Source organism: Tyto alba, unplaced genomic scaffold (genome assembly GCF_018691265.1).
Source record: "Tyto alba isolate M040663 unplaced genomic scaffold, T.alba_DEE_v4.0 Super-Scaffold_13, whole genome shotgun sequence".
Lineage (NCBI taxonomy): Eukaryota > Metazoa > Chordata > Aves > Strigiformes > Tytonidae > Tyto > Tyto alba.
Window position 1 is genome coordinate 37315561 of NW_024881275.1, and position 14909 is coordinate 37330469.

Here is a 14909-nt window from a genome sequence, read left to right on the forward strand (position 1 = left end):
AGAGGAATTTTTTATTTAACAGAAAACCATGAAAAAAATTATTTTCAGGGTCATGTCACAACTGATCAATAACACTGTGTTACTTTACTCAAACGGTGTCCTTGCACTCTGCTGCTCTTCTCTGATACACAAGACTACTTTACATACATTCATGCGCCTTCAGTGCTGCATTAGATACTAAAAGCCTTAAACTTATATTTAAAATCTTAACTTTGGGAAAGACTCACAAGTAACTGAGGTCAAACTGATAAAAGAGTAAATACAACTTTTGTACTGAGACAGTTGTATAATAAAAACTAATTGAAAGTATTGATAGTCAAAATGTTAGATAGCTTAGCGATACTTGATAGAAGCATCCTTAGCATGCCAAAAAACCAGTCCTCTATATAACACACAAATTTTATAATGACAAGCCAGCCGTACTGGAAAAACAAAAGACAAATCGGCGGTTTGAAAAAAACGCAGCACAAAACCAAAAAAAACAACCAATCTATCAATGAACATACTAAACCGAATGCTATTTCATAAAAACTCCAAGTGTCAGTGTAAGTAAAATGATTCTCAATCAAGAAAAAAAAAAGGCATACACAGTACTGCTTAGAGCATCCTTTCAGATAAGAGTTCCTCACCATAAACAAACTGGGTATGCATTTAGCAGAAGGACAAACAAATGTCGAGACACCCCATGGTGTTATATCATGTAAAATTTAATTCCATGTATAGTTACTGTAGTTACTTTGTTTTAGAATTAACTACTGAAAAGAAGGGAGAAACACACAGCTTTTGCCTAAGCTTTATGCATTACAATTCCACATCTTTAAAATGTTATTTATAAAATCAGAGCAATGACAAAGAAAAGCAGCCAAGGATAGAAAATCAACAGCTTTCAAGCATCTCACACTGCATTGCTACATTTTCTTTAGAACATATATATTACTTCTTTCAGAGATCAGAAGAATATGGGAATATGCTTCTAATAAACAGAAGACATGCATTCAGTTCCAGCAAATTGAATTCATACCAGCAAGCCTCACGCACTGGTTGACAAAGAGAAAATGGTAAGGCTTACCATGCAGTTTAACAGACCAAAACCTATTTTTTACAAGAGTGGCTTTCCTGAACTAATCTTAATAGCAAACAAAAATATTTAGATAATTCTGATTAAAAATACTTCTAGCATATGGCAGATGCATACAATTCATTAGAAAATAAAGAAATGCAGTAATTACTATAAGTATTTTGAGTATAAAAGCCATGCAAATAATTTATTACAAACTTTGCTGTTTATGAATAACAGCACACAAGAAAAGATCCATAAATCTTTACAGCTATTTGCATTTGTTTTCTGTCTCAGTCTTGTAGCAAAGAGGAAAATGAGGGTAGCCTGCAATGTTCTTAATGGGTTTGGCACTGTTTCTGTAAGCAGATAAACTAGTGCAGATCTCTCAGCCTTTACAGAGGCTACAATATTTACCAGTATGTCCATTTGCAAGAGTAAGGCCTTATGATTTACTCTAGCTCTAGTCCAGAGCTGTGAATTTATTTCTCAGAACTGCACCATGAGAATGCAGAACTGATAGTTCAAAACTTGAAATAACTTTTAAAACAGCTGAATAAAAAGGTAAGCCTGTGGGCTCATTCTTTCAAGGTTTCTCTTCTAAAAAATACGTATGACCTATCAGCGTAACAACAATTAGACTGTAATTGTTCCATTTCCAGAAGACTGTAAACAGCAGCCACTGTATGCGGTAAGAAAAGATCAAGACAAAATGAAATATTATTAAATACAATCATCTACTGCATTTTAATCAAGTTTGTTATACTGTGTACTGCTGTGTATGGTGAAATCCCACTGAGAAAACACAAGTCAAAGCCTAGCTGCTCCACTGTATTATTTAAATGGGTGAACATTTCATTTCTTTGGAGGAGAAAATACTGTAATTTAAGGGGCCTGCTGATGCCAGACGTGCATTATCAGATCCAAGCAACTGCTGCGTGAAAATGGTTAGACAGACCTGTTTGCTGGACAACTGAGCTGGACAGGGCTGCGCAGTATTCTAGGTAGTGAAATTACTTTCGTATCTAAAAGTCACCACCTGTCAAATGAGCGGTTTCTACATTTAACCTTAAACCCATGCTATCATAATCATTTCCTATAGAAATGGTTGGAGTTACAGAAAAATACACATATGGAGTTATTGTAGCATTAGGGTTCTGCATGTAACTACACCACTATGTTTCTCTGTGTAGATTAGGCCTAAAATGAGATGGTTTAGGCTGGAGCATTTAGGATTATATTGCCTGACAGTAACAGAGCTTTATAAAGAAGATGAATCTGGTATGCTTTGGGAGTTTACCTTCTTCCTACATTGCTCTACCCAATTTTCGAAACATGATTTTCTAAACATATCTTTATCTAGGAGACACACTAGCTAATTTAAGGAACTCTGTTTCTTGGCACAGGTAAGACTGGTGCCTTTTGTACAGGTTTTGTACAGCTTCGCTCTTTGCATTTTTCTTTCTCTGCCTACAGACAATTTCCCACGTCCTCCACAGAGAAGCGGTGAGGTTTATTTCTTGCTTTTTTAAGAGAAGTTGTAAATACTACCATTCTCAGATTCTGACTGAAAACATAAAAAGTAGTATTTTTTTTTTCTTTTAGGCAAACTACAGTCAAGCACGTCTTTTAGCTGGGGAACTCAAACCTAAATCCAGAATTATTTCGGCTGTGATCCAATATGCTTCTCCACAGAGGCAGGCTCCTGTGCCAAAATAAAGCACGGCTCAAACCACAGGGCCACGAACAGGACGGAGGACACTGAGCAAACCTGCCTGCTGAAGCCGCTGGCACTGGAGAGCCAAGAAGAGGTGTGACCCTTGTCCATTATTTTACCAATTAGCCAGCAAGCACCGCATTCGGATAAAAGATATATATCCCGCGGACAGAGAGAAATATGTTACTTTTTTATCTTTTCCGCCCGCCCGCCCCCCCCCCCACCCCCCCCGCAACGTATTTTGCTGCTTCAAATGTATCTTCCCTTCGCTCTCCTACGAGCAGAACAGGACAGCACACGGCGACCGCTCGGGCACGGCCGGAGTTACGGCAAAGCGGGCTGTCTGTCCCTCCAGAGGGACGGCAGGACCGGCGACGCGTTCCTAACGAACACTTCGCTGCGTGAGGCGCCGGGGAGACGCAAGAGCTGACCCGTCGCACAGATGGCAGGGGCGGCCGCCGCCGGCCGCGCTCCCCGCCGTCCCGCCGGGACACCCGCGACCCACTGCTTGAGGGGAAGTTTTCCTTCCCCGCGGCCGCGGGGACGGGACGGGACGGGACGGGACAGCCCTGCGCCCCGGCGGCCCCCCTCGCCCCCGTCCCGCCGCCGGGCAGCGCGGCCCCGAGTTGCGCCTCAACTCTCCCGCTGCGCCGCCGCCCTGCCCGCCCCCCCGGCACGCCCCCCTCACCGGCGATCCTCAGGCAGGTCTCCGGCCCGGCGGGGGGCAGCGGCCGCCGCTCCGCCTCGCCCCCCGCCGCCCGCGACGCCGCGCCCCGAGTTCTCTTCAGAGCCGGCGGCGCCGGGGCTGCGCGGCGCCGGGCCTCGGCCCAGCTCTTCCGCTTCATGGCGGAGGCGGCCGCGCCGCTACGGTGGGTGCGAGGCGGCCCGGCTCATCCCCGCCGCGCCGCTCCCCGCGGGGCTCGGGCCGCCGGAGGGGAGGGACCCCGCGGTGGCGGCGGCGGCGGCGACTGACGCGTCTCCCCGGACACCGCCCCCTCCCACCGCCCCATGCACCTAAGGCCCCCCCCCCCCCCCGCCCCGAGCCGGCGGCAGCTCCCGGCCACCTCCCGGCACCCCCGCCCCCCCGCGCCGCCTCTGATTGGGTCAGCGCGGTGTGGCGTCACCAGCGCGGAGCGGTGGGGACGGTGATGTCATAGTGGCGGCTGTAACAGGTGGGCCGGGGGAGGGCGGCCGGGCGCGGCCCGCCCATCGCCGTCGCTTCGGGGCGGCCGGCGGGGCTCCGGGCACCTCGTCCCCTCTCTCGCCCGCCGCGGTGAGGTCTCTGCTGACGTGGCGCCAGACTTCTCCCGGAGAGCGGGGTCGGGGGGGGTTGGTGTGACGGTGGCAGCGTGACCGAAGTGCAGCTCGTGGGGTGCGAGGGCCCCGGCCGCGGGGCCAGCCCGCTCCGCTCCCACGGCTCGCGCCGGCCCGGAGCCGCCGCCTTTGGGAGTCCGATTGCGTTAAGCGTGAGGCGTCGCCTTCTCCCAGGTGCCTCACGACACGCGCGGAAAGAGGGTCCCGGGGGGACGCGGCGCCGTGTAAGGACCCCCCGAAACCGGTCTGGTACGCGCAATCGTCTTTTGGTGTGAACGTGAAATGGATTTATCTGGACGGTTGAAGCAGCTGGGTGCGAGCCTGCCTCTCGGGCACGGTGACGCTCCAAAACACACCGTTATCTTAAGTAGATGTTGAAATAAATCAAGCTGGAGGTTAAAGCAGCTTCGGAATGCCACTCCCCCGCCAACCTCTGCCTCACTGGCCGTCACAAAAACCCTTTGCTGAAGTATTCCAGCATTTACTGCGTATGAGGTGAGCGTTTGTCTCCTGCTGGTTTCCACCTTCCACTGCGTAACTTTTTTTAAAATACTTTTTCTAAGTAACACCAGAGACCTAAAATTCCGCTGACACTTCGAAAACTGTTTCTCCCGTGGACGAATGTGGCCATTGTCAGTCCAGTTCAGGATGCATGTGGGAATCGTCTCGCCGGGCGGCAGTGAACTCGGTGAACCTGTGGCCAAATATAAAATGTAGGGCCGATGCCCTAATTAGGATTGCTCTTCTACAGAATTCTTTCTCTTCTTCCCTCTTTTTGTTTGCCTAGGCTTTGCAAATCTTTCTGAAGAAGTGATGCTGCTGGGATAACACAGAGGCCGTGGTATAGTTCCTGTCAGTATTGAGATGATGAGCGTGGATGACTTCAACCTCCGGAACTGTCAAACGACAGCTTGATTCATTACAATCCCTTTTAAGAGTCCACAGTTCTTTTAGCTATAGTTAGTTTTATTTCATGCGTTAGCAGCAATAGAACAATTCCCATTGTATATTATTTTAATTCTGCTGAAAGCAAAAGAAGCAGAAAAACGGCTAGCCAAACACTTTACAATCAAAAGCACAGAGAACATGAGTGAAATGATTGCAAAACAAGAGTGGAACTAGAATCTGTGTTGTTAGTGATGGTCAGGTGAATGAAGCAGAGTGGAAACGCTACAAATAAACTGAATATTCAGCATTATTTCTCTCTGAAAATAATGTAAATTTTCTGCTTGTCTTTGTTTTACAAACATAAGACCAATTTTCTAGCTTGCTTTCTTCTATGCTTAAAGACACCATGCTATCGATGAGGCAGCTGCATGCCAGAGTTTCCGACACTTGAAAATACTGGTGAGCTGGGAGAGCCCCAGCGGGAGTGGGCAGCTCCTTATTTATGAACCTAGGGGTTCATGAAAAGCACTTTACTCACCTGTGAGCCTCAGCTGCCAGTCCCAGTCCACTATGCCAAGTTCTGAGGAAGCCTCTGGACAGCTCTGAAATTGCACAGGTTCAGAGTCCGCACACAACTGCTTTTAGCCCTGTGCCAAGCCCTGTTTAGTCAAAGCAGGGAAGCGAACACAGTATTTTTACATTAATAATATCCTGCTTCTAAACACACCGTATCAAAATGTGTATGTAATTAATAAGGTACTAAGGCATAGTACCTTAATGGAATTACATTGCTCAGTATCATTGTTTCTTAAGCAAGCCTTTTATTTTTCGTCAAGGAACCCTGATTCTTCAAGGTGTAGTTTAATACAAGATTGTCACACAGTTCTGGGAGCTTTAAAACATCACTGAGAAGTACTGGATTGAAAGCCAGTGTGATCTGCTGGAGGCAAGAATCCCAAGCTCTTCCTGAGCATAATCAAGATTTTTTTAGTTTAGTGCATCTTGAACAAAGATTTTTATAATGTATTAGCAAAACTATTTGATGAGGAAATAATAAGGTACAGGATTTTTTGCAGCAAGCCTCAGTTGTGTTTTAGTTTTTGTTATCTTATTTGCAATGGAAATAGCGCTTTCGTGTTCAGCTTCAGAGCACAGAATAAACTACCCAGCACCCAGGTTTTCTAGATACGGTTTCAGATGTCCCATAAAGACACAACAATACCGATGCTGGTGGGGATCCGCCAGAGAATTGTTTTTGTGGAGCACAAATAATGATAATTTAAAAATGTAATGTGTCAGTGTCATATATCAATAATCTGGGGTTTGTTTGTGAAATTTACTGGTTTAACTCCTGCCAGCTGCAAAACGGTGTTAATGGGAACATGATCCAGCCGGTTCTTGTCAAGGTGCAAAAAATGAACTTCATTCCCTGGAAAGGAATGGGAATAACATGTAAATAGTTGAATAAAATATTTATTTATTCAAAGATGTAAGTGAATCAAAGAAGCACTCTGATTTCCTACTAGTTCTTGTACAGATGTGTACCAGCTCTGCACAATATATTGTATTTTAAACAATGACAAAGAGTATCCTTTTGATTAAGTTACAGAAGCAGGGAACATTGAGGCATCTAACTGAATTAAATCTGCTGTAGCATGACATTTCCTAATGATTTGATGAGGTAACTTTGTCATGTTGCAGCACTCCTCCCGCCTTCATGCATTACTCCTCTACTAAAACCACATCAAATGCCTAGAAACAAATGTGAAAGCAGAAAGTAAGTGAACACTATAACGCCAAAAAAATCCCTCCAAACTTCAAGGCAGTTGTTCCATCAGCACTCCCATCGATTTCTGCAGGACTGTGATCAGCTTTGTGCCACCTCTGCGGGAGGTGGGACTACACAATGACACCTCCACAGGTTCCTTCAGCTGGGAAAATCACACAGTTCAACACAAGACTGTCTCCTTGGGATCCACAGGGATAGCAGCCCAGGTGGCAGCGTTAAATCAAACAGCTGAAGGAGAAGCCTGTAGCTTTCACACGAAACAAAGAAGCTCACCTGGGCCTAAAATCAAAGCTCCTCCCTGCTGAGCAGGGTCTCCTTGAAAATCAAAAGCCGGGCCAGTCATTGCTCTCCACACACTCTTAATGCTTCCCAGGAGCATGTTTGATTTCACATGAGGGCTCCGCACTAAACAAAAAGGCAAATTACTTGTTATCCAGAAATACAAAAGCAGGTATTTAAGGAGAACAAAACTGAACAGCTGCTATGAATAGTTTAGAGTTTCCTCCCTACCTGTTTTGAGAAAACATAGCCTACAAGAGACCGCCTGGTGGATGACGCCCTTCCTACTGACACTGTGATTATACTACTTTATCAGTGTGTTTTTCTGTTGTTCTAAGTCCAAACAAGGTGAGAAAATTATTCTTACCTGATACATGATTACCTTCACCTCTTTTCATGCCAAACGTTTTATAAATTTCCCTTTGTGGATCTACATACATTTCATGTGTATATCCAGTTAAACTGCAAAAGGGCTGCAAAATATATGCATACATAAAAAGTAGTCTTTTTAAGGTTAAGACAGTAATTAGGATCTACTAGCAGTGGAAAGAAAAACTGACACCCAGCCCACCCCGACCCCCCCGCCCGCAATTTGGAAACCTGTGGATTTGTCATGTTAAATTAAAGGCGAAAAATTTTTAGCCCCGAAGCTGTTACTAAAACAAAGCTTCCACTGAGATCAAGAAAAGACATTTCCTTAGGAAGCAAGGTTTTTAAACTGAAAGTTTTAGTTCTTTATTCATGTACTACTACTAGAATTTCTTAATGAAAAAGAACACTGTTCTCTTTTTCTGTGGTTGCAAATGACTGTCTTTTCACTCAGATCGAAATCCCTCAATGCAGGCCATTAAGACACAATAAAGGATACAATGTATTTAATGATTGCTTTATTTACCTTGATGTGATGATAAGATGACTGTCCAATAACTATAAGCCTCACATTTGCTTCCTAGAACAAAACATGGGTATTAAAACTGTAAAGAGGAACTGGGTTTTTCTGCACAGCTGCAAAGCATTAGCATAATCTGGTGCCCTGAGTTAATGATCACAGTGCACTGAGTTAAAATTATTCACAGTTAACATCGCTTACATGTTTGGAGCCTGTACCTTTGTCTATCACCCACAGTTAGCAGCTACAATAATTTATGAAGTGAAAAATTATTTTCAAAGATAACTTTTAAGTTACAGATGTGTAAACTTTTAAGTTTTCTGTAGCACTAGCAGCATCATCTTTTCAACTGATTGTCACCTGCTATGATTTTGGAAATTCAAAATTTCCACTCAGTTGCACCTGCATCTAAAGAAGCAGCATGCAAATATTGGTGCACATACAAGTACGTCCGTGATTTACATATACAGACGCTCATTAACAGATATAACTTGCATCTGCATGTACTGCTGTCTTTTGCAGGTGCAACATTGGGCCTGAGTCTAAAACAGATGTTAAAACTTAAGTTCATTCAGATACCAGTAAAACAGTTAATAAAATAGAAGGTTCTTTTAATATTAGGGTGTAATACTTGCCTTTCCCATATAAAATCATTTTGCTTGTTATGAAAATAAGCCTTCCTAAAAACAGAATACTCTAAGAACAGCATGGACAGCTTTGCTTCTTTGTATACATTTATTTGGGCAGCTAAATTAAGAAAATGTTATTCTGCGTAACACTGATCAACCAGTGTACAAATATCTGTTCTGAGACGGGGAGCTGCCAAAGAAATTGCCCCTTTTCAACCCCAAGTTCCTAGTCTATCTAATGCTTGCTGTCAGCAAGGAGCCAAGTCTCTGTCATCTGCTATGCTGCTGTTAGGAATAAAATACGACAGAATTTCAATCAGCAGCTTAGAAGAGTCAGATTGACCTTCCACATTTAGCAGGGGATCATTGTCTTTCTCTGGTATCTTCTACCACCCAGCAAACACCCGTCCATAGCAACCCCTGCCCACTTCCATTTCTCCTTCCTGTCACCGTGTCACTCCTGTTTGTGCAGCTGCCTGGAGAACAGGTCACACAGCTGATGCAGTTTACAAATAACTGTAGAAAATGAGACTATTTTTAATCCAGATGAATTTTCGGATCCTGTTCCATGCACAACCATCAGTCAGCCATACTGGCATAATAAAAAGGGCAGTAGTAGTTAGTGGTCAGGGGAAGACAGTGGCCCAGGGCACTACCCTCAGATGTTGTCCTACTGTTCAGAACACAGCAGAAAAAAAATGCACCAAGATAACAGGGTAGGGAGAAATAATGCTGCTGCGAGAGAGCATGTAGTGCAGTAAATCCTTTCCTGTGGTCCTAGGCAGATACATTATGGCTATCAAAGCAAATACTGAACGTGGTAACTTTATTCTCAGCCTTTTTTTTTGTTTTGTTTTGTTTTGTTTTTGATTCCTAGAGGGTTTAAGTCTCACACGAGCCTGCAGCAGGACATGAAAAATCTGCTCGACTACAGCAACCCCATATACATATTAAGGGCAGAGTACTTACTTGTAAAAATGACTTAGGGACTTTTGCCAGATCTTCTACATACTCCTTGCAGGTGTAACATAAAAAATTCTGCAACACAGGCAGTTGGTATGTCAGAAACAGACATAATTTTATAGCAGTGAAGCACCAGGTACTGACTTCGGGCACAAACCATTTTGGGGATGATCAGGAACCGGGAACAGGAAAGATTAAAGTTTTTTGCGGTCACCAAATTTGGATTAGGATCCTGGTTTAATCCAAGTCTGGTCACGGACACTGGTCTGAGGGCCTTGCTAGTATTTTTATCTCTGGGTATTTTCAGAATGCGAGAGCTGGCTTGCCAGCTGGGAAGTCAGGGAACACCGTACTTGTTTCCCTAAACGCACGCTTGAAGAATTATTTCCTTTCGGGTAAATACCGTATCGTTTTACTGAAGAACGGGGGTTCTCGGCAGCCGAACCGCTCCGCTTTCCATTTTGGCTTCCCTTTGCAGCGAGTGCGAACGCCCCGCTCCCGCCCCCCGCCGCGCCGCGGCCCCCAGCCCGCCCGCCCGGGCAGCCGCCCCCCTCCTCACCCGCACGAACACCACGATCGCCTTCTGCTCCCCGTACAGGGACGCGAAGGGGACGCTCCTCCCGCCCGCGTCCACCACCGGGCAGCGGGCGGCCTCCCGCAGCTCCGCCGGCTGCCGCCGCTGCCCGCCGCCCCGCTCGCTGCCGACCTGCCGCGTCACGGGGGGCGCCGGCGGCCCGGCCACGGCCCGCTCCGGCCAGGCCACGGCCCGCTCGGGCCCGGCCACGGCCCGCTCCGGCCCGGTCACGGCCCGCTCGGGCCCGGCCACGGCCCGCTCCGGCCCGGTCACGGCCCGCTCCGGCCCCGCCGCCGCCGGGCCTGCCCGCCCGGGGAAGCGAAAGGGAAGGGAAGGCGGAGCCGCAGCCGGAGCGGAAAGCGCGGGGGCTACGGGACGGCGGGGAAGGGCCGGGGCTGGGCGGGAGGGCACCGGCTCCTTCCCGATCCTGGAAGGGAGCCGGGGCCGGCGGGCGCGCCCCGCGCTGAGGGAGGAGTTGGTGAGTTTAGGGCCTTGGGGGTGGCAAGAGGGAGAAATCCGCCGGCAGAACGGCCAGGGCGCCGTTTGAGCCTGGGAAGTACCGCGAAAGCACAGGGAGCCTCCCGGGCGCGAAGGGAAGCGGGGACTTGGGCGTGCGGCCTCGGCGCCGGGCTCTGCAGGGTGCCGCAGCCTTCAGGGGGGCTGTGAGCGGGCTGGGAAATTCTGGTTTCGAGGAACTGCCGAGCTGCCGCATTGGAAGAAACAGAGCCGGTTTCCTTACTGAAGCAAAAGCAGAACTTCACGGGGCTGCGGCAGGGGAATAGCGGAGGAAGCTGAGCAGTGCAAATGCTGTCAGAGAGTTGCTGGGCGCACACAGGAATGAGTGAACAGGTCTGTTTAAAATGAGGAGAGCACTAGGCAGTTGGAGAGTATCATAGTCTCTTGGGTTGTTGTGTTAGCTGAAAGCTTATGAGGAGGTAGAGCACTCCTTTTCTTAATGGGCAGGGGAAAAGCAGTACTGGAGGGAGTAGGACCGGTGGAATCTCTAGTAGTTGTTCTCATTTAGGAAGCTCTGTGATCATGTTAGTTCCAGAGTCTCTCTTGGCAAACTGTCCCAGTGTCTATAATGTTAATGTTGTCCAAATTTATATCCCCCTGTACTTTGGGTTAAACACATGGCTTTGGTATTACCAGGAGTGAGCGCACAGAACAGGTTAATCCCCATACTGCATCAGTTTTTCAACTGTACACAGACTACTGATGTGTTGCCTTCAGTCTTCTGTTAGACTAAATAATCTTTCCTCCCTCTTTTTTTCTTTTTTTTCAGAATTCTTACTTCTCATAGGTCATGTTTTCTAGAATTTCTAGAATATCGATTTTGTAGTTTCCTCTGGACTGCCTGGATGCTTTCTGTCATTTCTGAAGTTCAGTGCCTAAAACTAGACACAGTATTTTAGCTAAGTGTTAGATTTTCTTCACGTGTTGGGTCTGTACATCCACTTAAACATGCTGGCATTGTGGCTGCCCTTTTTGCAATGGCACATTTTTATTGATTCTTGTTGAGCCTGAGAGCTGTTCACTCCCAGCTGCTCTGCTCCAGGCCTTCCCTAAGAGGGAGTGCATTACCATGATTTCTCTTAAAATACTCGGTGAAGGAAATTCTCTCTAACATCACAGAGTCTGAAAAGTTATCTCTGTATAAGGCATTTACACAGGATGGTACAACATAGTTGGTCCTCCAGTTATGATACCTTCCAACTCTGTTTTAAAACTCTTGCGAAAAGACCTTCGGGGCACATGAAGTGCTTTGTGCTGTGTTAACAGCAAAGCCGAGTCAACTCTGCTTATAAATAACATGAGGAAAAGTGGTCCCTGGCTGATAGCGCTTTACAAGTTGCCAGCACATACACACAGGTGAAACTATCCAGCCATTAGTATAGCCCTCTTGTTTCAGTAATTAAAGTTTATTTCATAGTATGGCTCCAGCTTGTGGCTTTGCCAGGTTAACTGTGGATGTAGTAATAATAATACTTTGCTGAGCAAACAAACCGGTGTTTGAATGTCAGCAAAGCACTTCTTGTGTATTTGCCTATGGCTGTGTACTTTAAGGGCTAACCTTGTAGTCCAGTATGCCCTCACCATGACTTTGATTTATGAGCTCCATGAGCTCAAATTGGTGGAGTTTCTGAAAGTCGTGAGACTTCTGCTAGATATGGTTGGACTCAACGATCTTAAAGATCTTTTCCAACCTAAATGATTCTACGATTCTGTAAGAATTTGGGCAATATCACTTCCTCATTGTTGTCATCAGGCTTCTTTGTTCACCTAACAGTTACCTGTATATTATGCTGTCAGACAGAATTCTTCAACCAGCAGCCCACGAACCAAATGTGGGCTGTGCAGCACTGCCCTGCAGCCCCTTGGCAGTGTCGGTGGCAATGGCCTACCTACCCTTGACCACTGCAGGACAAAGCAAAGCAAGGGAGAACCGACCACTTATGGCATGTTTTGCTCTTCATCTTGGGGCTGAAGTGGGCAGGCCAGGCACATAACCTTGCTGTGTTACAGCTGCAGTAAAACCTCTGGGTAGCTCCAGGGAGGGCCCAGGGGTGCAGCTCAGCACTCGGCCACCAGTACAGCTTGGACCAGGGCCCTTGCCATTGCAGCTGGAATCTGGGAGCACAGGTAGGGATGAGCCTGCTGACAAAAAGGGTTGGGCAGGGTGGTGTCACAAACTCAAGGGACGCTGTCCCACCTCAGACTGTGCATAGCTGACCTTGCACCTAGACTCCAGAGAGCTCGTTCTCACTTGGTGTGAAATTAAATCTCTGAGAAGCCCAGCCTGTCTGGGAGAGCTGGTAAAGATTGCTAAAAAAAATAAAGCCAATCAGGACTGTGCAGACCTCGCTTTTTTATGCTATTTAGCCTCCTTAAGCTAGCTGAAGAAGCATATCCTTAACACCTGGTTTCAGCAGTATACCGTTAAGGAATAACAACTTTCTTCTGAGGATATTTACCAAAGCATTTTCTAAAGCCCCTCAAACAGTGTGGTTCTGATTTTTGATGGAGATTCTTAAGTGTTGCTAGAATACAAATATAAATTGCTCTTACCCCCGGTTTTATGGAGAAAGAGTCAAAGGCAGTTGAATGCTGAAATATCTTCTGAAAGAAGAAACACTCAGAATGGGTAGTCACTTTTGAAAGCTGGATCTTAAAGCCTTTCATTTATGTATGTGTAACAAAAATACAGGGATAAGTTCCATTGACTTGGGTGGGAAGAAAGACTCCATATCTGCTGATATTCAGGACAGTACTGACTGTCTAAGTGCAGTCTACTAAAACCATATAATTCTTCAGTGCAAGCTGTGGTTAGGGAAGCTTCCCCTTCTTTCCCTTCTCCTTTTTGTAGCTCTTAAGTATAGAAATGATAACTTAAAAAACATAGTCATCTGAGCGATGATGGCTTTTCAGTGGCTTAAGGAGAATCAATGAGTACATTGGCATTATTAGCCATGATGTAACATCCGAGATGCAAGTCACTTTCTTCACTACAGTGTAATTTACAGTTGTAAAGAGAAACTTAGGTAATATTTAATTAACCAATGGTTGGGTTACTATATGCTGAGGATAGGAAATTCAGATTCCTATCATTTCAAGAGGGAGAAAAATAATTACAGATGTGGAATAATTTTTTTGTTCTGTGTTGACTAGTAATACAAAATACCCGCTGTAATTATGCAACCTGAATTCCTTTATTTACAACAGCTGAGCAAAATACATGATGAGAGGTGTGGTCTATACCAATAGCACAAGCACTGTCTAGAGCATGTGGTGTGTATTTGTAAAGCAACACGTTATTATCAATTTACTGCAAGATGTATTGTTTATTTAGCACACGTATATTTGTTGTTCTTGTCTAAGTATTATTTAGCTAGAGATAAGGTGGTTAATACTTATCAGCTAAAAATAGTGTTTACAATTCCAAAGTAAAAACATCATGTTAAATGCTAGCTAAGAATTAGTTGTTTTTAAACTGTTGCTGCAATTAAAAAGCAGTAAATGTGTACTGTCCTGAAGATAAGAGACTTTTTCCTTTATGGCTGCCTTTCATTGTTTCCTTAGTGTCATGATATACAGGGGGATACACTAGTCTTCTTGGCATAGGGTCATGGGACTGATTCTTTTGATCAGCAAGGGGAATCATTTGCAGCCTTCAAAGTCATGTTGCAAATGCTAGCCTGATCTCCATTTTTTTCTACCTGATGTGTGGTCTCTATCTCCTGATGTGATTTCTCTTTGGTTTTGCTTTCTATTTTTTTTTTTTTTTTTTTGCTGAGGGAGGAGATATTACAGTTTAAAAACTTAAGTTTTGCACTTTGCTTTTTTACTCCTTTTAAAGACTACTCAGGCTTATTTACAAGACTAAGGGCTTTGTAGGTCTGGTTGCAGTGTCAGCATATGTTGCATACTGATTATTGTTTCACAAGACAAATAATGTAAATATAATTTAAAATTACTCTAATAGTTTAGTGATTATACTGACATATGGAGAGAAAATTTTTCTCCTGTTACATTTGTCACATTTAGTTTTGTATTACAAATCCAACAGAGGGAGCAGTAACTATAAACTTTACTACAGAACAAAATACAACAATATTAAGTGAAATGCCCACAGTTTGGTTAATACAGCCTCAAGGTGTAAAGAGAGGCTTTAGTGCATATAGTAAGAGTTCCCTGTGTTTGATCTGTTTCTGTTTTGCAGCAACTTACTCTATATGCTGCAAAAGAAAAACAGAGATGACCATCTATATGTCAAGACTTGTAAATTATATGTAAATATGCTGTTTAGCTG

General features: G+C 45.2%; 2 protein-coding genes across 8 annotated transcripts in view; both read right to left on the bottom strand.

Moving 5' to 3' along the window:
* CDC14B (cell division cycle 14B) overlaps positions 1-3784 on the bottom strand; it is a 49249-nt gene extending 45465 nt beyond the window's left edge. For all 7 annotated transcript variants that reach the window (XM_042788098.1, XM_042788097.1, XM_042788092.1 and 4 more), the window contains exon 1: positions 3463-3784. In XM_042788098.1, coding sequence (XP_042644032.1) covers positions 3463-3619 — 157 coding nt within the window. In that variant the 5' untranslated portion in view covers positions 3620-3784. The remainder of the gene's footprint in view (positions 1-3462) is intronic.
* A 1993-nt stretch (positions 3785-5777) lies between these two features.
* Positions 5778-11282, bottom strand: PRXL2C (peroxiredoxin like 2C). The gene is made up of 7 exons (XM_042788012.1): positions 11249-11282; positions 10085-10401; positions 9532-9600; positions 7940-7993; positions 7412-7517; positions 7039-7170; positions 5778-6405 (listed from the first exon to the last, which is right to left on the bottom strand). The coding sequence occupies exons 1-7, from the start codon at positions 11280-11282 to the stop codon at positions 6278-6280; spliced, it is 840 nt and encodes a 279-aa protein (XP_042643946.1). The 3' UTR covers positions 5778-6277.
* Positions 11283-14909: the final 3627 nt, after the last annotated feature.

Coding starts and splice junctions, on each gene's coding strand:
- PRXL2C (XM_042788012.1), bottom strand. CDS start 11,282: ATGGGGATTAACCTGTTCTGTGCGCTCACTCCTG. Junction 9,601..10,084: donor CGATCGTGGTGTTCGTGCGG/GTGAGGAGGGGG, acceptor CCTGTGTTGCAG/AATTTTTTATGTTACACCTG. Junction 7,994..9,531: donor TCCCTAAGTCATTTTTACAA/GTAAGTACTCTG, acceptor GTTTTGTTCTAG/GAAGCAAATGTGAGGCTTAT.